Source organism: Antedon bifida, chromosome 1, assembly GCF_963402885.1.
Source record: "Antedon bifida chromosome 1, ecAntBifi1.1, whole genome shotgun sequence".
NCBI classification, from domain to species: Eukaryota; Metazoa; Echinodermata; class Crinoidea; order Comatulida; family Antedonidae; genus Antedon; species Antedon bifida.
Window position 1 is genome coordinate 972,883 of NC_136226.1, and position 25,811 is coordinate 998,693.

At 34.4% G+C, this 25,811-nt stretch overlaps 4 protein-coding genes across 5 annotated transcripts in view; 1 reads left to right on the plus strand and 3 right to left on the minus strand.

Moving 5' to 3' along the window:
• The window catches only part of LOC144836826 (glutamyl aminopeptidase-like), an 18,959-nt gene extending 17,659 nt beyond the window's left edge, over positions 1-1,300 (minus strand). The window contains exon 1 of the mRNA XM_078691703.1: positions 517-1,300. Within this exon, the coding sequence (XP_078547829.1) occupies positions 517-1,244 (728 nt within the window). The 5' untranslated portion in view covers positions 1,245-1,300. The remainder of the gene's footprint in view (positions 1-516) is intronic.
• LOC144836837 (uncharacterized) overlaps positions 1-6,483 on the plus strand; it is a 7,346-nt gene extending 863 nt beyond the window's left edge. Inside the window, exon 2 of the mRNA XM_078691711.1 lies at positions 3,955-6,483. Within this exon, the coding sequence (XP_078547837.1) occupies positions 4,034-6,055 (2,022 nt within the window). The 5' untranslated portion in view covers positions 3,955-4,033 and the 3' untranslated portion in view covers positions 6,056-6,483. The remainder of the gene's footprint in view (positions 1-3,954) is intronic.
• Positions 1,651-3,485, minus strand: LOC144836840 (uncharacterized). The gene is made up of 4 exons (XM_078691720.1): positions 3,353-3,485; positions 2,579-3,071; positions 2,270-2,518; positions 1,651-1,874 (listed from the first exon to the last, which is right to left on the minus strand). The coding sequence occupies exons 1-4, from the start codon at positions 3,419-3,421 to the stop codon at positions 1,651-1,653; spliced, it is 1,035 nt and encodes a 344-aa protein (XP_078547846.1). The 5' UTR covers positions 3,422-3,485.
• LOC144836810 (aminopeptidase N-like) lies at positions 6,393-25,529 on the minus strand. 2 transcript variants are annotated; one of them, XM_078691684.1, is made up of 18 exons: positions 25,418-25,528; positions 19,857-20,617; positions 19,256-19,538; positions 18,465-18,585; positions 17,795-17,949; positions 17,283-17,396; positions 16,715-16,849; positions 15,919-16,050; positions 15,169-15,341; positions 14,963-15,042; positions 14,405-14,535; positions 13,367-13,570; positions 12,918-12,991; positions 12,601-12,723; positions 11,960-12,127; positions 11,266-11,406; positions 7,769-7,850; positions 6,393-7,390 (listed from the first exon to the last, which is right to left on the minus strand). In XM_078691684.1, exons 2-18 carry the CDS (start codon positions 20,609-20,611, stop codon positions 7,247-7,249), a joined length of 3,015 nt encoding a protein of 1,004 aa, XP_078547810.1. In that variant the 5' UTR covers positions 20,612-20,617; positions 25,418-25,528; the 3' UTR covers positions 6,393-7,246. The 2 variants fall into 2 exon arrangements, with proteins under 2 accessions (XP_078547810.1, XP_078547818.1); XM_078691692.1 differs by lacking the exons at positions 6,393-7,390; positions 7,769-7,850 and adding exons at positions 7,889-8,754; positions 8,892-8,967 and having other exon boundaries at positions 25,418-25,529.
• Positions 25,530-25,811: the final 282 nt, after the last annotated feature.

A 25,811-nucleotide genomic window follows, 5' to 3' on the forward strand; every position in this document is an offset into this window, starting at 1 on the left:
CAAAGATTCCTCTAGATGTACATCAATTTAACAAAATTGTATGATTTGCTAACATGCCTTTCAGTATATATTATTTGTATGTTAAAGACTTCCTGAAAAACACCAACTCACTTAAATTCTAACATTTAGTTGTTCATTACTGTTTTTTTAATTTGTTTTCTGCACACAAAACATTTCAAAGATTAAGATGAAACAAAATGTATATATTACAGTAAAAAAAGTACAAAAAGATTGCAAAAAGGAGGCCAAAATAATTTATGGACAACAAACTAAAAATGTTAAAATAAATGCAATTTATTATTTAAGAACACAATAACAATTATGTACTGTTTAATCTTCTTTTGTTTAACTATTTGTGCCTTATTTGTTTTCGTGGTTGTTGCAAAAAAAAAAGAACAGTTTTTCAATTATAAATGTTGGCAGGTACAGTATGTTAGTTAATAACAGAATGAATGTTTGCAACAAGTACCTGCATGTATAATTAAAATAAAAAATAAAATATGAACAATGACTTACTTTGTGACACCGTTTTCATCGACATACGTACTTCGATAGAAACCTGCTAACCCATCATTCAAAACATATGTAAAATTAATGCATATTTCAATTTCACCTTCAATCTCATTGACGAAAACAATATCGGCCTGTTCTAGTTTTTCATTAAGCACGTACTTATCTAGAGGAATGCTTTGCTTTGAAGCATCCAATACCTCAACTTTCGAAAGTGTCATATTTTTTGCATGTAAAACGAGTAATTTTGTTGGATTTTGTACCATAGCATTAATAATGACACTGCCTGTTACATCATAAGTTGTTAGGTTTGGATGTAGAAAGATACGATATGATGTTGGTATAACATCAGTAGGAAGACGTACACTGTTCCAAGGCCATGGGCTGGGAGTAGGGTTTATTGGGGGTGGTTTTGTCGTTTGCTGAGCAACTGTTGTGTAAATATTTGTTGTTGATCCAACATCTCTAGAACATCTAGGCCTAGCGAAGCTTGACACCACTGCGATGGCTAAAACCAGAATCAAAGCCGCAAATACAATACATGTTGATCTACCCCGTCCACAAGATCGAACAGTTGACTGAGACCGCTTCCCTCCTCGGAACGTCGTCGTCCCACCACCACCACTGCTCTGCTGCTGGTGGCCTGCCAACGGAGCAAATGCGTTGTTTTCTTCATCAGAAAAGTCATCATCTTGAATATTTTTTAGTTGTCGGTAAGATCTGTCAGTGGCCATATCTCTAAACAAATACTAGCCTGTATGACTGCCTACACTTTTAGATACTTGTTTATTTACAGTCTGCACCATACTCAAGGTCGTACTTCCCCATAAGTATTTACTTAGAGTAGGGAGACCTCTATAATAAACGTAATGATGTTGGTGGCGATGTTTTAAAATCTTCAGTAAGAGCCTCGTAAGAGCCTAAATTAGTTTTGAATATTGGTTAATAATTTTGTAAAATAATAAATTATTAAATGTATCTATTATCATGGAAATATAGTGGTTAAATAGAATAAAAAAAGACTTCTAAATATATAATGCTGTGATTTAAATAATAATAATTCGTCAAAACCACTAAAAATGTTTCATATTTTTATTCAGTGTGTACTGAAAATAAAACGTTTATCTCAGCTTCAAACTGTTATGCTGCATCCAGTATATTCCGTCCATATTTTTTAACTAAAGATCGTAATTGTTCGATTTCTTCATCATTAGGAACTCCTTCAACCTCTACGACCTCTTTTTTATTTTCATTTCTTGGATGTTGAGAGTTCCCTTTGTTTCTTTCCTCTGACTGATTGACACCAGGCCGATTAACCATTTTATCTGGTACTCCGACATCGTATTCGATACCGTTGGACAAACCTGAAAAAAAAAAACACGAATATCTTTACTAAATTGTTAACGGAATTCTTTTCTTTGTAGCCTTATTATTTAATAACTTAAAAGTTCTCCACAAACAATAACTTTCGGATCTTGTGATTTATCTCTCAACGCTTGGTTACAACGCAACGATGAGAACCAAGTCAATATCTCTGGTCGTCTAAAGCTCTGTCTACACTATCAAACTAGTTTGACAAAATGTGATGTGCCCAAATATGGTAGTGATATGACATAATTGTGTACATTATACATTTTTTGTCGCATAAATTGATAGTGTAAAGAGAGATCTTTAGTATAACATTAAAATACAGTTTGATTGTAATAATAAAATCCTACAGAATTAAAAGTCTTCGTATTTGACTAAGAGTTAGACTCACCCGGATGCTCCTTAGCGTTTACCATTGCCATGATCTGATCAGCTTCAGCACCCTCCACGTCCTCTCCTGCAAAGTCCTCTCTCACAAATGTCGGCTGCTGTGCTTCTTGATTAGGCTTACTAAGCTCTTGGTTACTAAGTTCATCAACAGCATTTTGTTGTTGACCAACATTGGTATCATCTGTTTTCTCAGAATTATCTACACCTCCTCCGGGCAAATATTGAGTACCTAGGTCTTCAGAATCTTTACCTTCATCATACTTGGCTTGTCCGATTGGCGGTAAGTTCCTCCCGGTCCCATAATCTTTACGTTCATCATACTTGGCTTGTCCGATTGGCGGTAAGTTCCCCCCGGTCCCATAATCTAAATATTCTTCAAACAATGACGGGTAGTTTTCAGCGATGTTACTAATTTCAGAATAATCTAAATTATTTAAATCATTATAATCTTTAACTTTCTTCTCTGAGTTCACATTAGGCGATGTATTTGCAGTTTTTACACCAAGTGTCTTGCCATTTTCATGAATTAAATTGATTGGTTCGTTATTATTAAGCTCAATGTAATCATTGGTGTTGTCTTCACTGATTACGAATCCTTCCGTGGTTGCTTCACCACCGTAGCCGTACCCTGCAATTCCAGAATACGGTAGAGGGCTGGGTAAGAATGAAATAGTCCCTGAATACTGATGAACTTCAGACGGAATGTTACCATTCAATGGCTGTTGCGGGTTACTTAAACCTTGGTTCTTCACTGCCGGAATTTTCTGCGTCTGGTCATCAGATTTAGCATTTTGTTTTGGTACCTAGTTTTAAATGCAAAATATGGTTAATCATATAGTATAAATTACAATTAAACCCGCTACCAACAGTTGCTGTATCTGCTTCATCAAAGTAGGCCTAGGCCTAGACAGCCTTCCAATAAGAAGAGTCTTTTTGCTATCTATCGTCTTCATCCGATTTTATTGGTGGTTAGTCAGTTTTCAATGTTTTTTACTTTACCCAGGCCTAGGCATATGCCTAAACTAAGGTTGGCCTAGCTAGTCTGGGCTAGCCTAGCTATCCTTTAATGATTAACAACACTTACAATTGCTGGTGCCGAGAGAACACAGTGAGCAATAATTAAACAGATAACGCCATGGTACATGTTAAACATGTTCACTCATTCACTTTAAAATCAAAAACTTTTTAAAATGTCTACTTTCTCATTTTTAGTTCATTACAATTCTGTATGTCGTGTACATATGTATGTTGTGTAATTGTATTGCGTGCTTAATTCGAATATTAAAAATTGTTATTGCGCGCAGAAGTATTTCTTGCGTAAACGCGCAGATTCCTTTCTTTCGATCGTCGATCCTCAGCAGTAGTAGTCGGTGCCTCGTTCAGTGTCGTCATGCGAATAAAATTACGATTTTTAAAATAGAGGCCTATCTAGCTAGGCCTAACATTTGAAATCTACCCTAGGAGATTATGTGTTTGTGGAATTTTGGATAAGTGTCAACTTACTGGATAAAAACTGTTTTATGTTAGTTCGTCACAACTTGTGGTTAAAAGTATGATAATTGGTCGTTTTTCTCTTCCTATATGTTGATTCAGGACGTATATTGTAAGATTAAAAGTCGTCACCATAATTAACGATGCATTATTCAAATATTTATTCTCACTTACGATACTTTTTTTATTTCACAGAAAACAAAGAATGACGTCAGACCAACGATCAAGTTTTTAAAGAAATTCCAATTACTATTTAAATATCTTCATTATATTCATGGAAACTAACATCAATTTGATGGATATCTGTAAAGAGAATCCTGTAATATCAGGATTCAATTTAGATGATCACCCTGGGATTTTATCTTACTTGAAAAATAATTTACGAGAAGATCGAGAGGTTCCAGCCACAATTTGTGATATGTTAGCAGATTTCATTGAAGATCAAGTTTTCGAGTTTGAAAATGCTGAGTATTTTGGCTTCGGAAGATCTATGATCAATTCAGAAGTGTCACAAAGAATTTTAAAAATTCTAGGAAAAGTTTCTCTTGAAACACGTTACGAAAACCCAAAGAATGGACACTTAATTCCGAGCCACTTACTTCACAGACATTTCCCGTCGTTTACCGAACTGCAGGCTAGGCAGTACTCATTTGATTTCTTACGACGTCACGAGAAGGAGCCAAATTATTTTATTTTTTCTAATCGGGTCATGCAGGATTACGTAATAGCGATTTGGTGTTGCAGTAACTTAGAAGATACGGTCACCAGTAACCTTCAGATCTCACAAGCTCTTGAACATTGTCTCCAGTTACTGCCATCAACTAGAGGTGTTTGCAGCATTCTGGCAGGTCTCATTGCCAAGTTCCATCCAGAGAAATTACGTAGCTATCTTAGGACATTGGTGAAAGCAAGCTGTGTGAACGATATTGCAGAACATGACTTGCAGATAATGATGGTTGAAAGTGTGTACGAGGCTAAAGGTGGAAACTTGTGCTCCATGGTTGAAGAACTCCTTCCCACTCTATGCATCAGTATTAAGAATAATCGAATTCATCATCTACCGTATGTGGTCTCCGCTATTGGATATTTTGTACAACATTCACATTATCTGTCTAGTGTTGACTTAAGTAATGCTGGAGTTGATGCTTGTGTGGTGCCGTTCTTTACTAATCACATTCACGACGAAACACCACTTCAGTCAATCAATTTTAGAAACAATGACCTCGGACCAGATGGTCTTCATGCCATCAATTTGATACTATCACTCATGACGTCACTGGTTTATCTTGAATTAAGTGAATGTAATATTGGTAACAAGGGGTTCAAGAACTTAGCGACGTCGATGAAGTACATGCCGCTTCTTCATCTTCGAGTTCAGAAAAATGGAATCACGGATGATGGGTTTATTGTCGCTGTTGACAACTTCTGTTATTGTGAAACGCTCGAATTAATCGACGTCTCAAAAAATTCAATCACAAACAAATCCACTGTTGCCTTTTCTAAGAAGTTCTGCCATCTGAAATATTTGAGACATTTGGACATGAGTGAGAATTTGATTTCTGATGATGGAGTCAGCGCAATTTCTGTTTATCTACACGAAATTCAAAACTTGACTTTCTTACAATTAGCATCGAATCGTGTCGGCTTAGAAGGTGCTATGAGCATTGCCGAAAACTTACATAAAGTTACAAAACTAACTCATTTAAATTTAAGCTGCAATGAAATTCCACTACAGGGATTGTTCGCGTTAAACAGTGCCAGGAAAAACCACCTGGTCGCAAATAATTTGCGGATTAGCGGACAAAAATCTTCGTCTTGCTTTAACTCGATCGGTTACTCGCCGTTGTTCTCGACGTCAATGTCGTCACTTAAAAAGATGAGTGACGTTGATCTTTACGAAAAGTGCGAATCGATGTCTGAGATTGCGCAAAAGTCGGCGCAGTCATTGCAGCAACGACTTGCTGTTAATGACGCAATGAGTACCCTGGATGACGCAATTGAATACATGACCAACTCATTAAAGAGAGAGAGTAAACACAGGAGAACACAAGTATGGAAAGAGCTTGAAGATGAGACACTGCTGGATGAACTCGATAACAACTCGTTAAAATCGAGTGTTCAATTCATTAGTAGATCTAGCACTTTAGATCGTGATATAAGAAGTAAGAAAAAAGAAGTGGAAGTAGATGAATGGAAAACAAGATCATTGGATAGAATGAGAATGAAACGAAAAGGATTGAAATTAGAAATAAAACCGCATGCAATTCAGGAGGTTTATGAATCAAACTTTGTTTAGCAGTCAGAACCTTTTGATGCAGTTTACGCAGTTACACACTCTTGTAAAGATCGTTAAACGTTGACCTTTGTCTGTTCCTAAAATATGAACATGCTATATTACAACTAGCAGTCGAGTTGCCAAACATGTACCTAGATCTCCCAAGTGTTCATAGTAGATTCTTACGTCTACAAAAATCACCATAATTGTATGTTAAATGTTTAAACATTAATAATTTCTTCATGTCAAAACTACACAATCTCTTATTCCAAATACAAATTGTTTGTTTTGATAACTTGTTATGATAATAACTATATAATGTCTGTATTTCAATCGATACGGAACAATTTAGAACAACTTTATTTTTATTGTATAATAGTTCAAAAGTCATGTAACAAATGGGATAAATAAAACATTATTCAATATCATTGACTATAATAATTGGTAAATATTCTTTTTATATATTATATAATAATAGATAAAAATCAAATATATTAGTATAATAATATCAATATTATTTTCAATAATAATTTAATGTCATATTACCGTATTATAACATTATAATAAATGATTTAATATTAACATTAACAATGTGTAAGATATATATTAATGTATTTATGCTGAGTATACTGTACATTCATCATTTTATTTTGTCTGGTTATAAAATGTTTTTCTGGCTTACAACAAAACATTAACTTGTAGGTGTATAATGCATGGTACAAAAGTGGAAAATTTCACAGTATCAGTATAATATATTCTAATGAATCCATACGTTGCTAGTATAAATTTACATTTGCTTCTATGTTTAAAAACATTATACGCTGACAAGCAACGCGCGTGAAAAATACATTAATGTGCGCGCACGCGGGTGTTTTGTGCTTCTCTTTGTGGTGCATGCCGTGACAAACTGCATATGATGATCAACTTGATTCTCTCAGCGTTAAATGTATAAATATTATCAATAATTTGTTGCAGTAAAAACTGATATGTTTTAATATTGTTTAATTGACTAATTATTCAAGTGGTAACACAGACTTTCGGCCAGTGTGGTTATAAACCGTCACTAGCGTCAAACATTAATAATCGACGTACCATATTCCAGTAGAAAATCGAAGTAACACGATTGGTATAAATATACCGATATTAAAAATGGATATATGAAATAGGAAAATGTTCAGTAATAAAATGTTTTAATCTTGGTGTGATCTCTTATCAAGGGTTTTCGGTTTCCAGCCATTTGAACGTACTTTCAGCATTGTTGGTCATCCATATGATATTTGCCTTTGTCTTCTCAACACTTTGTTGATAGGCGCGAGCTGCTGATCCGAAATCTCTATCTTTGCCAAACGCTTCCAACTGTTTAAAAATCATAATAATCATATTTTATAATAAGTATATTAATATAAGTTTCTTAATACTTACTTTTTTAGCTCATTATTCATCCGAAACTTACATAACTTAAGATATAAAATACCGGTGCTAAATGTGTTCAGTGGTCACAGAAGAAATACTGTGATCATGCGCAGAAGTACACGCACAGTCAATTGACCATGAGGCTTTTGTATGCTTTAAGCACGGACGTGTCTTAACTTTTCCTAAATAATTTGAACAACTAGGAACGGTGAAATGGTCCAACCATTAACAGTGAAATGGTAAAACCACGAACGGTGAAATGGTTAAACCATTAAAAGTGAAAGGGTCAAACCAGGAACGGTGAAAGTACCAACAACTTACCTCTTCTAAATCAAAGTTAGTATTGAAATGTTTTGTAACACTCTCAATCAATCGGCTAAAAGAAAATGAACCACCACCATAACTGAAAAGAAAAATGTTTCATAACGTGATTTAATTGTTTAGACGCCTCAAATAAAAAACAATGTACACAATTGGATCACATTGATTCTTATTGTTTACCCGACCAAAGTCTTAACGTCAACTCTGAAGACGAGACAGTAAAACCAAAGATTATAGCACCGCTACATTGACCGTGCCTTCATCGACTGTATGGAATTATTATTTTACATATTCATTGTATTCATTATCATGTGAATGCAATTTATTAGAAGTTGTATTAAACAAAAAGTGTTATTGTGTGAAAACAAATTTAATTTCATTCACATAATTTTGAAATATATAATTTTATTAATAAAAGCATTGTACAAAGGTAGTTTTAAAATACTTGGTCACAATTTGAATTACATTCTACAAAATAAAGATAAATATAACGTGATAAAATCACAAATTAAATCTAGTCAACATCAGGAATATCGTACCTAAACTAAAACAAACTATACATAATGTCATTACCATTATCTTTATGTATATATATATATATATAAACACATTAGGCATAGAACATCAATTCGAAAAAACACATTAGGAATAGAACATCAATTCTAAACCGCCCGGTTATATACTGAAATTTAATTAATTAAATTTGAAACGATAAGATGAGGAAATCTGTGATTTTCTATGCCCCATTAATAGAAATAAATGTTTAGGAATGAATAAATTACAATTTATTATCACCAAACTATATAAACTTAAATGAAGTTATTCTAAAACTAAAACTACGACGACAAGTTAGCTTCTTCTAGCCATTTCTTCACATCTTCGGCATTGTTATCCATCCACTTTATGTTCGCTTTAGTTTTTTCTACACTTTGGAGAAATGCCCGGTTGACTGAACCAAAATCTTTGCCTTCCCCGAATTCCAGAAGCTAGAAGACAAAACACATAATACAACGTGTAATTAGATTTACTAGGTTGGATGATTGTATTAACAATAATAACGGTAAAGAACCTTAGAGCAAAACAAGTTGATATGACCTATATTAAGGTCATATTAGAAACCTACCGTTTCCAAGTCGTATTCCGTATTGAAGTGGGCGGAGACTGATGAAAGCAGGCGACGAAAGGCAAAACCTCTATATCTGCCAAAAAAACCGGTGGGAGTAACAGTTAAGTTATACCAAGAGAAGGAAATTAGTTTAAAGTCATGCTAATTCTATCATGTTTAGGCATATAATTTATATACGTTTATACGTTAACTATACAACTAAAACCTATTACAGTGCTGAGCCAAAAGCGGACCATGTCTCAGCTCTCACTTATTATACAGAAACTTATAGAAATTGTAATATTACTATTTATATTGTCAAGGTGACTGACAAAATAGTATAATTATACATTTTTGTGCATATTAGGCCAAATAAAAAACTTGTCTATAGATTGGCCATATATTATTATTATTATAAGGTGGTAAGGCTATTGCTATCAATGTTTACCAAAGTGGCTTAATCTTTTAACAGCCGTTAGCACATCAAACATGCTGTTAACAATATTGTTACAATGATAATGTTCTACACTAACAAACGTTTAGTATTCATGAAATGAACTTTATTAACGCTAAAAATGAGTGTTTCTTCATGCTATTTAATAATGATCTTAAAACTGTAATAATGATAATAGTATTAAGTAGGCCTACTTACACATTGCACGCTGAATAAAAGACGACAGATTTAGTATTATTTAAAAAAACTAAGCCAAGATTAGTCAAAACACTCACCGCACCGCAGTGACCATCACATGTTCAGATATTTTCTTCATTAAAACGTTTTAATTTAGTAGAAGCATCATGCAGTTAATTCTTATGTTTTTAACATCATTGCAATGTAGTAGTATAACAATTACAGCGACAAAATACATATTAAAAGCACTTTGTATGTGATCGTTATGTCGGACACCGACTGGGTTAGATATACAGTAGGCGGATTGAACCATCACACTGGATTGGAAGGTGAGTTTGTGTATAATGGTCGTTATGTCGGATACCGACTGGGTTAGATATACAGTAGGCGGATTGAACCATCACATTGGATTGGAAGGTGAGTTTGTGTATAATGGTCGTTATTTCGGATACCGACTGGGTTAGATATACAGTAGGCGGATTGAACGATCACACTGGATTGGAAGGTGAGTTTGTGTATAATGGTCGTTATTTCGGATACCGACTGGGTTAGATATACAGTAGGCGGATTGAACGATCACACTGGATTGGAAGGTGAGTTTGTGTATAATGGTCGTTATGTCGGACACCGACTGGGTTAGATATACAGTAGGCGGATTGAACGATCACACTGGATTGGAAGGTGAGTTTGTGTATAATGGTCGTTATATCGGACACCGACTGGGTTAGATATACAGTAGGCGGATTGAACCATCACACTGGATTGGAAGGTGAGTTTGTGTATAATGGTCGTTATGTCGGACACCGACTGGGTTAGATATACAGTAGGCGGATTGAACCATCACATTGGATTGGAAGGTGAGTTTGTGTATAATGGTCGTTATTTCGGATACCGACTGGGTTAGATATACAGTAGGCGGATTGAACCATCACATTGGATTGGAAGGTGAGTTTGTGTATAATGGTCGTTATTTCGGATACCGACTGGGTTAGATATACAGTAGGCGGATTGAACCATCACACTGGATTGGAAGGTGAGTTTGTGTATAATGGTCGTTATGTCGGACACCGACTGGGTTAGATATACAGTAGGCGGATTGAACGATCACACTGGATTGGAAGGTGAGTTTGTGTATAATGGTCGTTATGTCGGACACCGACTGGGTTAGATATACAGTAGGCGGATTGAACCATCACACTGGATTGGAAGGTGAGTTTGTGTATAATGGTCGTTATGTCGGACACCGACTGGGTTAGATATACAGTAGGCGGATTGAACCATCACACTGGATTGGAAGGTGAGTTTGTGTATAATGGTCGTTATTTCGGATACCGACTGGGTTAGATATACAGTAGGCGGATTGAACCATCACACTGGATTGGAAGGTGAGTTTGTGTATAATGGTTCGTGGCAGACACGCTTGCATGCAAAGCACTAGAACTGGTCAAAAAAGTCAATAATACAATTGAGTATTTTTCGCCCTAATTCCTGCATCATCACACTGACTGTTTTTTACTGTCTGATTCCAAAGAACTAATCCCCTTTTCACGTCATCATCGCACACCATGCGCATGTGTATCGCTGTTCTGATTCTCTCTCACAAAGAAAATACTCCATTATATGCTTCTTGATACTCCAGTGGTTGATATTAAATAAAACATTTATGAAAGGGGCTTGTTCTCTATCAGTTACAGGGTTAAATACACCTAATCCACCCCTGATCTTTATGTTCAAATGCTAAACAATATTAATTATACTTACTTGTTTCTGAGAATGTCCCATTTGGCGCGAATGAAGTCCCACGCAAGAGCTCTACCGACGTAGTTGTCTGATACGTACTGAATGACGTAGACGGCGTCTTGAGATCTTACCTCATCTGGATCTAGTGAAAGCTCAAGATATCTAGAAATAAACAACATCATTAGTTTGTGATGTTAAGCAGGCATTCATTTCATGTATTTGTTTGACAACAGCGTCCAGCTCTATGGAGGCTTACAAGTCCAGGCTAACCACTAATTTGTCGATTAGAATTTAGAAAGAGTTTTATAGAAGTTCCTTTTATAAACCAATTTCAGCAATAACGTTGCGGAAAATAATACAATTACGTGTTTTAACGGTTATGTTTACGTTCACGTAACTTATTACAAATTAAACATGACGAAGAGACACCACATTGGCCAAGTTTGTTGAACTAACAAAATATGATGCAAATCCAGAATTTCAAAGATAGAGCATAGTAAGGTGTGTTTCAACTTCAGCATATGAATTGAGAACAATTTTTGTGGAAGTGCGCAAATTTTTTTTCCACAAATTGTATTTAATGATAAATTTGGAAATTTACCATATGTGGTGACTCTTGCCCTGGGTACTCTAGAGAAATGATTATTCATAATAAATATTATTTATATGATTTATCCAAATAATTTTAATATAATTTGAATAAAAGTGTGTTCACCTGCTTAATATCCAGGGTTCCTGACTGCACCCAAGTGCGAACAACCATTTACTCTTTTCTGCGGCGTCGTCGCTAGTTGTATATTTACCCCAACCGAAGTCCCACTCGACTTGGCCACCTTCACGGATACCATTACAGTACGTCAGTGTTCGCAAATTCGGTGATACACTTGAAGAAGAAAACAACAATACCATTCAAGAGTGTCTACATTGCTGTAATGCGTCAGTCAGGTTAGTTCCCACTCTAGTTTTATTTCATTTTTTTAAATATCAAAATCGCAGCCAAGGGCTGAATTACATGATACTTATTTAAACATAAACACAATTAAAACAGGCGTAAAACAGTATATAACGAAGTGCACGTAAAAATCACAAAAACAAATAAAAGTGAAATTAAACATATTGAAATGAAAAATAATATAAAAATAGATATTTAGCTATAATTTATCTACACAAAGATTAGAAAACAATTCAAACCGCAATCAATTTGACAAATTACAAACAATGGATCGTCACTATCAAACTAGTTTGACAAAAAGAGTTGGATGTGCCCAAATATGGTAGTGATATGATGTCATCACGTTCATATATGGGCACATCTCATTTAAGTTATTGTAAAGTACTGTGTAAAACGTTTCTTACGGGTTTGTGGAATTGCCAGCGTTTGACAACGTCATATATTGTGCATAGAGAGCAGTGGCTTCTATCAGACAATCATCATTCTTATATGTACAGGCTGTGGAGAGTGCATTCACACGGTTGTATCTGTAAAGAGCACAATTATAACATGAAACATAAACAACATTTTAACAATTACAGATAATCAGTTAACGGACGAAAAATATTTTTCACTTCACTGTCATCTACCAAACGGCTTTTAATACTTATTTTTGTGCACCTGTTTTGTTAGTTTATGTTTTGTTTGGAGAGTAAAGTGACAATAACATTGTATAACTTACTGTTCAAGATGAGATCCGCTATCTATCCATCCCACGGAGTTGTACAGGTTCTCGACCAAGTTATGCATATATATCTTACAAAAAAAAATTAAAAAAATGTTATAGTTTCATTAATAATGTTATTATTAAAATCACTATAGTTTAATCAAACTACTATTATCATGATTAAGTAATCATTATGTCATAATCATTCACCCTATCAATGTCATATTATTGAACCATGTTTCATGAGGGGATTCCGTCCAGCAAGCTGATCATTGGGCTCCTCAGCAATACAATGCATACAGTACAGAAATACATATCATAAAAATTCAATTATAAAAAAATACCGGTACTATATAGACATAAGACATAAAATTACAATAAAATCATAAATATTATCAATATCATATCACCATTACCATCAGTAGTATCAAAAAATGAGTATGCCTTATTTAAGTTAAGTTTACCTCGAGAGCGCCATATCCCTCGTATCGACTAAACATGTCTTGTACGTAACTCATTACTGTCAGAGTGGCTTCCCATGGGATATAGCTCAAGTCGTCCTTTAAAAATGTTGTAAGACTAAGAGCTGTAACTTGTTCTAGTAAACCGGCTCTTGCCAAGTTGAAAGCGTCGTCAATAAGAGCGGCTTTGTTTTCATCTGGGAAAACCTAAAACAGAGAGGGATTTTTTTTAAAATATTTATTATAAGCAACATGGAACAAAGCAAATTTACTCCAGTATTTACTCCACTACAATCAATACTATGATAACCTAACAAAAAGAACAAACATGAGTACAATTTACTTAAACTTAACTTAAATATTTCTATTGTTATAATGTTGCTTTAATCTTTGTTTAAACAAACTTAAAGTGGGGGATTGTTTTATATAATCTGTTATTATTCCAAATATGTGTTCTTTGGTAGGAGATACATTGTTGTCCGACTTTGGTGCATTTTAGTTGGTGGACAGTAGTTCGACCTGTTTCTAGTTGAGTAATTATGGAATGAGGCAGATGTAGTAAATAAGTTATTAAATGATTCTGGTAATAGATTATGTTTATATTGGTACATAAATATAGCAGTGTGTTTAATATAAAGGTCAAAACTATTTCATGTTTATGCATTACTCACGCATAACGGAGTGTAACTAGCGCCATCACAATACAAATGAAAATGACCATGATGATGAATAAATATAAGAATTGGGGGATGATATCAAGATGATAATGACGATGATGACGATGATGATAATATCAAGATGATAGTGACGATAATGACGATGATGATATCAAGATGATAATGACGATATTGATATCATGATGATAATGACGATGATGATATCAAGATGATAATGACGATGATGACGATGATGATATCAAGATGATGATATCAAGATGATAGTGACGATGATGATATCAAGATGATAATGGCCATGATGATATCAAGATGATAATGACGATGATGACGATGATGATATCAAGATGATAGTGACGATACTTACAGACCAATCGGTTTCAAGTTGAGTTTTCAATGCATCCCAATTGGCCTGATCGTAGTTTACTCTGTAATAACCGCTCTGTCTGTCATTCAGTATATACCAATCAGGATTACTTCCCATTAAATCAAACGAGTCTGTAAAATAAAATAACAATTTAAGTTTCATTTTTTTCAATAAAATAGTTTCTTTGATATTTAGTTCTTAAAAACGATGGGATTCTCAAACGTGCTAGTCTATGTGTTGCCACTTGGACGCAATGCAAGGACCTTAGCGCACCGCAAGCAATTTGACCAATTACGGCGCGATGGATCATTTGAACTGTCGTCTGTGATTGGTCAACTCACTTGCGTTGCGCCTACGTCGGGTCAACGTTGGGTCTATTGTATGAAACTGAGCTTTAGGACTCAACTGACACGCGCGTGTATATAAATGATTGCACTTGCGCACGTATACATATTTTTAGCCGTACTGTATACTAATTAATTAACTCAGCAAATTATACCCGAAAGGAAAACTGTCTTTCATTTTGGGAAAAAAGAATATCACAAAAAAAAAAGTTACCTGGTCCCTTATTGAGCCACTTGTTAGATCTATCGTTACTACTATCGTCGAAATACGAAACTTGCACATACCACTTGTATCTAGAATATAAAGAAGGTATATTGAATATACTACTATCTACCAACACGTGGTGTATAGGTTAATGATGGACCAGTTAATATATATAATACTGTGAGTTGTATCAATATTAACTATAACAATCTCACCCTAAATCACCGTATTTATCTTCGACTTCTGATGTTGGATCGATTAGGAAATGCGTCTGGTTTGCTGATATTGTCTCACCATTGCGTTCGCACGTAACGACAGGGTAGCCCATTTGGAGAGTCCATGTGTCCATTATACGTTTAACATCGTTATCTCCTATACCTCTGTCTGCCTAAAGTAAAAGAATAAAACAATTTATTTAAAAAAAACATATATCATTATCATTATCAACCGTATTAATTTCGTCATCATCGTCATAGTCAATCAATAAACCGTATTAATGTCGTCATCATCGTCATAGGCAATCATCAACCGTATTAATGTCGTCATCATCGTCATAGTCAATCATCAACCGTATTAATGTCGTCATCATCGTCATAGTCAATCATCAACCGAATTGATGTCGTCATCATCTTCATAGTCAATCATCAACCGTATTAATGTCGTCATCATCGTCATAGTCAATCATCAACCGTATTAATGTCGTCATCATCGTCATAGGCAATCATCAACCGTATTAATGCCGTCATCACCGTCATAAGCAATCATCAACCTTAATATCATCACCATCATAAACGTAACGTTATTCATAGTCATAATCCTAACTCTTTACATCTTCTTTTTTCACCACTTCATGTTTCATTGTTCACAATCACATTCCTGTTCCACGTTCTAGACCGTTTACTCAATTACGTTCTCTTTATCAAATTATAAAATCATTTAAATCAATATTTCAATATGTTACTTACTGCAGTTAAATATTCCCATAAATCATCAGACTCAGCATTACTGTACGCGAAATGGTTTAGGTAGTTGGTCAACCCCTTCACAAACACATCTTCTGTAAGTATATCATTCAACATTCTAAGAATTGAGGCTCCCTGGAAAAACAATAAAACGTACATTTCGTAGAATAATACTTCATTTTACACTTCAGCACACATTTCAACAGCAAGTTCATTGAGAAATATGCCATGGCACTTACGGGTCACCGTATAACTTTTTTTTAAATAGTAGCCTCATGATTGGTTCCTACTAGATACGCTGCAACACAAGGACGTAAGCGCAACGTAATTTGACCAATCACATGCCATGGATTACTCGAACTGTCGGTTTTCATTGGTCCTCGTATGAGAATCAAGCTTTAACGATTGGATGCAAACGCATGTGAGAAGACCACTCACAAGCGAGTTTGTATGATCTATTGCTTGCGCGGTGTGCGCTTAATTGATTGCGTTACTGGAATGGTAAGGCATGTAATGTAGTATCGAGAATTATGAGGGGGAGTTTGTTGTGATACCACGCCCTTTGTTGACTATTAAGTATTATGAACTCATAACTTACAATAATCTAATCTAAAGACCATAAAATGTATTCCAAATTATTTCAAATGAAGCTTGATTGGTTACAACACTTTAACTTGTTTTTAGAATTAACTATCTTTATCGATTTTAGTGATTACTGAATTTCGTAAAAATAATATTTTATATTAAAATGATTATAACCATTAGATTATCAAATGTTAGATTCAACTAAAAAGCCTACCTTGCTATAGGAGATAGAGTCAAATATCTCATTAATTTCTTCTGGTGTTCTTACAGGGACTTTGATTGGATGAGAACTGCCGAGACCATCCAAAGTAAACACGTACTGCAGATCCCCAACAACAAACTGTTCTTGCTGTATCAAGATACAAACATTGTGTTACTAACATTGAAGGGGTATCATAATAACAATGATACTTTTACTATACTCTTTTGTAAAAATTTAAAGATATTATTGTCCCCTGAACAAATCATTTTTTAAATTGTTTGAATATGCCATTTTAATGTCACCATGAATTAATCAATACATGATGACACATAATAGAATATTACACTTCAAAATATTTACATGAAAAACTGTAATTCAATCAACATTAATAGGTAAATTGGGGGGTTTTTGGTTGAAATTAACTGTTTAATTTATCTTTTTACAAGTAAAAACTTTTTTTTTCTATGCAAGTGAGTAACTTTATGCAAAATTGCCTATTTAAAGTATTTTTTATTAATATTCAATTTTCATGTTTTTGTGGGAAATACATCTTTAATGTAGAAAGTAAATGACATCATACCATCTGCCAAGACGGTTCAATGTGATCAACACCAAGGTATTCCACATAGCTAGCAAAACCTTCATTAAGCCACAAATCATCCCACCATATTGGAGTAACAAGATTTCCAAACCACTGAAAGTATATAAATGTATTGAGACTGATATGCGACTTATACAGAGTCTTACCTAAGCTTGGTTCCCACTTAGATATAACGTAATAATGACGTGTAGGCAACGTAATTAATTTGACCAATCACAAGCGATGGATCATCTCGACCCATTAGAACCAAGCTATATTGTAGAATAGTTTGGTAATCTCCTGCCGTACATTTCATTCATTTCATTTCATCTTTTATTTCGGAAAAAATAATACAGAGTACAAAGTTTTCCATAGTTCAAGAACAAATTAGTGTTTCAGACAAATTGAACAAGTTTATTCTTTAAGATTGCCACAGTTACGATATTTAAATAATTAGCAAAAATTAACATTTTTAACAAACATGATAATTACTGTTACAATACTAATCTTACCTGATGTGCCAACTCATGAGAAACTACAACGGCTACCCTTTGCTTGTTACTCGCTGAATTTTCGGAAGAATCAAAAAGTAGCGCAGTTTCCCTGTACGTAATCAAGCCCCAATTCTCCATAGCTCCGGCAGAAAAGTCCGGTATGGCTATCATATCTTAAAATAACATAAAATAAAAAAGTGTATATATCAATATACACAATTAAGACAATATTTTATTGGTGGTGGTTTAGTTAATGTTTGGTAAAATGAAGAGAGCTATAGAGGGCGTGCTATGTAATATTACGTTTGTGACGTCACCAATATATCGATTTTCTTGAAAATCAATAGGCATGTTGGCCTACGGTATACCTAGTCTATTTATAAAATAAAACTTTGAAAATTGTGATGTTATCGACGTTAATAATTTTAAAGAAATTTACCAAATAAAACAAAATGTTCGCAATAAAGTCGGTGTTCATATGCCTACGTCTGACCGATCACTACCTGGTCTAACTAAATAAAGGCGTAGATGATGAATAATGATAGGCCTATTACAGTATTCGAAAATTAATGTGGATTAATATTAACGTGGACCTAATAATAATGTAGGCCTAATATGAGTTATAATGAAATATAACATTTGCAAATATTTTGAGCCCAGAACTAACTACTGGCTGTTTGGGAATTACCTTGTTTAGGTAGTGGATAGTCAATATTGAAATAATCTTCGAAGAAATCCAAGATACGAATTCCGGCTTGGAGGGCGTAATCTACTGTATCGATGCGTTCAGTTCTCGCCCACACTCTGAACTAAAACACAAATATTATACAAAAAAAAACAAAAAAGAAATTATGAACATGTTAGCCCTAAAAATGTCTGCTGTTTATGTTTATATTTTACCATTCCATATATAATTATGTGAAATTATAAAAGATGAAACAATGTTAATGTATATTATTCTTTGAAGAAATAAAAGTGAGACTAACTTACAAAAGACAACCAATATAGATTTATTAATAACATTTATGTATGGATAAGCATAATTAAAACCAATAAATAATGACTTATTAAATAATGAATAATAACAAATAGTAATAACAGAAGAGAAAAATAAAGACCATTATTAGGATCAAGATTTAAAAGTATAAATTATTTGTGTCATCTTGACTGAATTGAACAAATAAGCATAACAAAACCTAATTCAAAATAAGGAAAGAATAAAAGTAATACTATTTTTGTAAATATCCAATCATTATAACTACCAACAAATTTTCAATACATAATTGTATTATATTACGTTTAGCCGATTCTCCAGTGCATCTGGCAAATGTCATAATATTAATTAATTAATATAAAATAATATTTAAATAGTTTCATAAGCAACATTCTAAATACAGTATGTATGTGATATGTAAAATGAATGTGTATAGCTAAACTTTCCTAAGAATTTGAAATAATATTAAATGAAATGAGACTAACCGTTACATTTCTTTTTGTTTCTCCAGATTTGAAGGTAAAGTCAGATACAACAAACGCAAGCAAATACGTAGACATGGCGGGAGTTGTTTCGAATTGTGTCTTTTCCCAACCAATCCAGTCGCCAGTAAGGACTTCTGTGGAAATATTATTCATGTTGGTAATAGCCGAAAGATCACTGGGATGTATGATGGTGGTATCAAAGGTAGCCTTCATTGCTGGTTCATCAAAACAAGGAAGAGCTCGACGGGCATCTGTAGGCTGCATCTGCGTTGTGGCAATGAACCTGAAATAAAACAATGTCAAAGGTTAAATTATAAGTTTTCCTAAGGGATATTTTCTCAGATCTAGAATGGTCGGTCGGAATCTGCAACTCCAGAAAAATCTCAACAAATGTTTGGTTGCTATTGTTAATCTTCCAAGTTTCAAACAGTAGGCTAATTTATAGTAAACTGGGATCGAGGTGGTAAACTTGAATTGGAGAGAGATCGCCTTTTCAGTAAATTGCCAAATGGAAGCATGCAATTCATCGGAACTACTGTATTTCATCCATCTACAAAAGATATAAGTTAAATCTGAACATTGTTATAAACAAGAAAGTTACCTGGTCTCGCCAGCATCGTTTTTATAGCTACTGCGATAGAATCCAGCAAGACCGTCCCACAAGTCTCCGATATATTCCATACTTATTTCATAGCTACGGTCTGCTTCAAGTGACGTTTCAAGTTCAATAACAAGAAATTGATATTCAACTTGATCATAAGAACTTTTGATTGCGACATCTTTTGACGAGGCCATGTCTGTTACAGTTAGAGTACCTTGTGTCACATTAATAGCATTCTTATGTAATTTAATGACACTTGTTGCTTCAAGACACTTAATTTCAATCTTAACTGTACCATCAAAAGTAAACAGCGTTTTGCCGCTACCAGCTGGAATGTCTATTTCGTAGAGGTATGGCTGCAGAGTGAGCGTATAATGCTTCGGTATAATATTACTAGATAGTCGACCTTCCCAGTCCCCGCCAGATGTCGGAGAAGGACTCGGCATGTCTGGTGTAGAAGGCATCTTTTTGGTTGTGACATCTTTTACTGTTGTTGGTTTAGGTTTCTCTGTTGGGTTAGGTTTCTCTGTTGGTTTAGGTTCCTCTGATTGTTTAATAGGTGCGTTGGTGCCTACAACAGGTTCACATTCACTGGTTCTATCTGGTGCATAATAACACAATAAACCAACGCCTGTTATGGTAATGGCTACCGTTATGGCAACAAAAAACAACTGCGCCGGGCTGCAGTAAAATCCATTTCCTTTGCGACCAGGTGTTGCGGCCTCTTCATCGACATTCATTTGTGTCATCCCCATGTTGTCCTGAAAATGTACAAGATATTCACTTAAATGATGAACAACGATACGACGTACTTGTCTCAAGCTCGTACGATACCGTATAACTACGATATGTACCAGTGCAATACAATAATGTAGTTCAAATAGGCGTGAAATGGAATTTGTACCTTTAATCTGATAAGGAGTCAGTGAGAGAATGTATATAGCGACATTACCATTATTAACCATACCCCAGTAACTACATTTTTGTAACAATAATAAAATATTATGATGAATGATAATGAAATATGATGATGATGATTATAATGAAATTTGAAATTGATTCTATATAACATATAATAATGTCTCTCAGAGGTGGATTCCACCACCAGCTATATCTTGTTTCTGTGTTACTAGACTTTCTATCTGGCAGGGGGCAGATCATAAGATGTAACAGCCAGTAAGTGTTTACTTTGATCGATAAGTTAATATCATAAAGTATACAACTTATAATGCTAATCCAGCCCAGTAACTTTGCATAGTCATAAGATAACTTAATTGTGCCAAAGGGCGCTTGAAAGTAAACAGTATTATAGTCTTATTATAGGGCTACAGAATATCTTAAGATGCTTTATTGCTGCTTAACGTCACACGTATCCAGGGTGGTGTAATGGTGGTCAGAAAGATTGGGATGTTCATCTCTCCAATCATGCCAACTTAACGAAGGGAATAAAAAAAATGAAGATTATTGGTATTTTTCGAGAATTCATACTCTTAAGCTCTGTCTACACTATCAAGGTGAAACTTTATGTGACAATAAAAATGTGATATTGGACACCATGCCATACTTTTTTTTTAGTGTAGACAGATAACAATGCAATTTACAAAGTTGAACATACTGCGCTCAAAGCTCGGTTCCCACTACCGAACGCAACACGTCGACAATGCAAGTAATTCGACGAATCACAAGTGACGGCTCATTCGAGCAATGACTTATGACTTGTCATATTTTTATCTATCATAAATTGTCCTACTCTATGTATCTTTAGTACAAGTAAGCTTGTGATATTTACAAGAATCTCCATGATTAAAATAAGTGAAAATCTAGCAGCCTTTGACATGATAAGATGATTAAACTTGGGTGTATTGGGTGAAGGGCGTCGCTTTTTACTTTGTGTGAATGACTGTATGGCAATATAGTCTTACCTTCATATATCAATATATGGGATTCAGATAACAATAAAGCATATATACTAAAGATAAGATATCTAAAATGAATTATGTATGTTTAAAGGTTAAAAACATTGTTGCGATTTACAACATAGAGTGTAATTAGGGTTTCTTTTTAAATCTCAAAATTATTGTCTGTGTATTTTATTCCAACTTGTTAGACTATTTTAAAATGTCTTTTTGTATATTCCATTGTATTGTTTTTTAATATCTTTTCAACAGTAATTGTGTAAATTAACTACTAAAGTGTGTATATTAATGTTAAGTTTTACAACATGTTAACTTCCATTTCTTGTAGTATTTCTCGTAATCTTGTTCTGATGTACCGTACTATTTTCTCTTTACCAAATAAATTAATGAATTCTGGCGATATTTCGACCATGTTTAAACCAGGCATGAATCATAGCAACTACAAAAGCAACGATACGGTACTTTAGCTACGCTTCTATCAACACTCGTATCATTTCTACGCATAAGTTTCTCTGTGAGCGCGCGCAGAATTATAATCATGGTACATCTTTTATTACCAGGGATAGTAAACTTGAGGTAATATTTGTGTAAAAGTTTAGGTAGGTTTCAATTAGACATATAGGCCTATATTGATAAATACTTTTGAGGAAAATTCTATAAATACATCGGCAATGGTAATGCCGTGCCGGCCATTTTATATAACTTTTCTCATTAATTCTGAATGATATTCTCCAAGGAAGCAAATTCTATACAGGTAGGTTTCATTTATATTCCTGGAAAATTATAATTAGATATTTCCTATAATGAGCTCTTCTAAACCATGAATGAATCACAACAATTGTGAGTCGACAGGAAAGATTTCTACCAACTGTTGACAAATAAGTGTAATAACAATTTAACATTTTCTAGCTAAAACACAATCAAGAATTTTGGTAGCAAATGTCTCTTATTAAACTTACTCGGAAGTACAATTCCAAGAAGATACAGTAAGTTCTTCAGATTGGACATGTGCGTCTACCAGATGGTCCGCTTAAGCGCGTGGTTCCCACTAAAGACGCAACGCAAGGACGTACGCGCAACACAAGCGAGTTGACCAATAGCAGGCCACTGTTGGAATAATCCATTGCGTCGTTACGTCCTTGCGTTGCGTCGGCAGTGGGAACCACGCGCTTAAGCGGACAATCTGGTAGACGGTTAACGCGTCACATTTACTAGACGTTAAATTCGGAAAACGCATTTGCATGGCTGCTTTACAGGTTAAACATCTAATAACAGAGCGTTCATCTTAGAGAGTGCAGTACTGTGTGAATAAAATATTAACTGTGTAACTGTTACATTATTATCATGAAATTGAAAAGTCAGTACGGAGTAATCTATATTCTTACTGGTAGTTTAATCTTAAGTGCCGTGTTTACATCTAAAAGGCATACTAATCAAATTGGATTGGCATGCACATAAGGTTCCAACATTATACTGTATTTTTGACAATTGTATACGAATAACTCCATAACCAGTCTTGAGGGTTAAATTTCCTTGATGGTTAAACAAACTACATAACGGAACGCGTTTCGCAAAACCCATTACTCGCACAAACGCGCTACGTGTTACAGCCCTCAACGGCAGACCATTAGTCAAGATTCACTGCTTCTAATTAATCATTGCATCCTATCATTGAATTTAAATCGTATATCAAATACGAAGGTTCTCCTAAGAAGTCAAATAAAGGTCATTTTGTAAAGATAAACCGTATTATAGGCCTAGCACTAAAGTATCAACCGAGAGTATCAGTATTTATTATTAGTAATAGTAATAGTAATAGCAATCGTGACGTGTAACCGTAATGTTAACCCTAATAAAAGGCCTATATCACATTTAATATAACTCTATAGTAAGACAATCAAAATATTATTTATAGTCTGACTGTTAACCTATGTGCTGATAATGTTGATATAGTTCAACATCAGATCAATGGGTAAGTTTCTGTTTCACCTGCTCTGTCAAAAGTTACAGTAAACGCTATAAATCTAAATATTTGAACTCACAGAACGTCTTGGTTTTCAATGCGTACTAACAAAGCTTTCACTCAGTCAATCAATCAATCAAAGTAACATAATAAATAAACATTAATGCATATCCCTGTGCTAAACATTAACAGTAAATATGATTAAAATAAGAGGGGCAAAATTCCAAAAAAGCGAAGCTTGTATAAGGCAGCCCAACGTTTATATGTGTAGGCTTCATAGTAATGCAAAATGTTTACCATTTTCTACAATTTAGCCATTACAAATAATAGTTACAACTTCCAATTCCCAATACGTCAAATTGTGGGATCTTTATTTAAATTGGAATGCAGAAGAAGATAGTATTAGTAAGTAGTATAGTCTGCATTGGTTGTCATCTAGGACGCAACGCAAGCACGTACGCACAAAGTAAATTGACCAATCATACATCATCCGAACTGTCACTTGTGATTGGTCAAATTAGGCATGTTAGTACTATATAAGATACACTGCTGTAATATGTTGATACATATTTAATTGGGTGACCCTAAAATTCCGATTGACCGTGAAACTAGGCCCATGGCATTTTTTTCATTTCCAGTTAGAACACGCTATCAATGTGTCAGATGATCTGGAGTGGCGTGTTAAAATTATCGTGAGGAGAAGTTATTTTAATACAGTACTACTGTACTGTATTGTATATACATGATACAGATGTTTTAAACATGAGTAACTTATCCTTACTTAACTACAGGTAACATATATCGTATCCAATCGTTTGTAGTATTGAACAAAGTGTAAAACAATAGGCTACATAAAGTGCACATCCTCGAATTAATTTCTTATAAAATGAGTTAATAACCATAGTTTGATTTTCAATTGATGTTCTGTCACTTTCTACGAAATTATAAGGAAAAAGCCTATTAGACCTCGAATATACGGACCCAGGTCAAGGACATAAGGCGTTTAACATTTATTTACGTCCTATTAACTTTAATGTTGATTATATATGTGTAGATAGGCCTACAAGTAAAGCTAACGTACAGACAGGCAGCCTGGTACAACAAATGCTCATTTCTCTTAATTAACAAATCCAAATTGGATGTTATTTCCAGTTAGTAAAGATTGTATTATTTCAGTTGGTGACGTAAGAACAGGCAGACTTTGATTTCAAATTCCAAGATTCACCACAACATTATACTGATGCTAAACGTGAATATTATATAGAATTCATCATGATTGAGGCCAACATCAATATACATTAATGAATGTAGGTCTGCTATAAAGTACAAAACTACAAGGAATATCAATGTTGCTGGTTTCCATTTATTTCGATAAATGTACACAGCGTGAACTTAATTTCAGCATTTCTGCATGGCGACTGCAATGTTGTATATATTTGATAGGCCTCCTACTGAGTAATATAAAACTAGTAAAACTAATTCTAATGCAAACCACTGTAGTAACTATACTACTGTACCATGTGAAGTAATAACTGATAACTTCTCCAAAAAATAAATATTTACTACTGGTTAAGACATAAATAGCTGCAAAAACCAAGGACTTAAACTTTAGCCCTTCGTTGTACACCTATGTGATAAGGAAACATGCAAATGTGTACATTAATTAACGGGTTACAACTTACCAAATTATTGTAAACAATCTAAAAGTCTCCTGTATGGAACGCTCGCGCCCAAGAAACTGGCGGGACGGAAGTGAGTGTGTATTGACAAGTCAGATGTGTGTTAATCCTATCGAATCAGCAGGTCTCCCATTTTTAACGAAGGTGGTGACGCAAACACAGAACGCCGATCTGTGTTTGCTTCGTTTACACAGGGAAATGTCAAAATATTGACATCTTGACTCTGGTAGCCCAATGTGCACACGTTTGTTTTTGTTGAGGACTGGGGATTTAAGAAACGTTTGTTTGCGTTGTCAATTCAATTATTACACAAACGGTGCGCGACGTTGTTAAGAATGGTGCAAACGGTGTAAACAAGGACGCAACGCAATTATGTTAGCGCAACGTCATGGTTCCC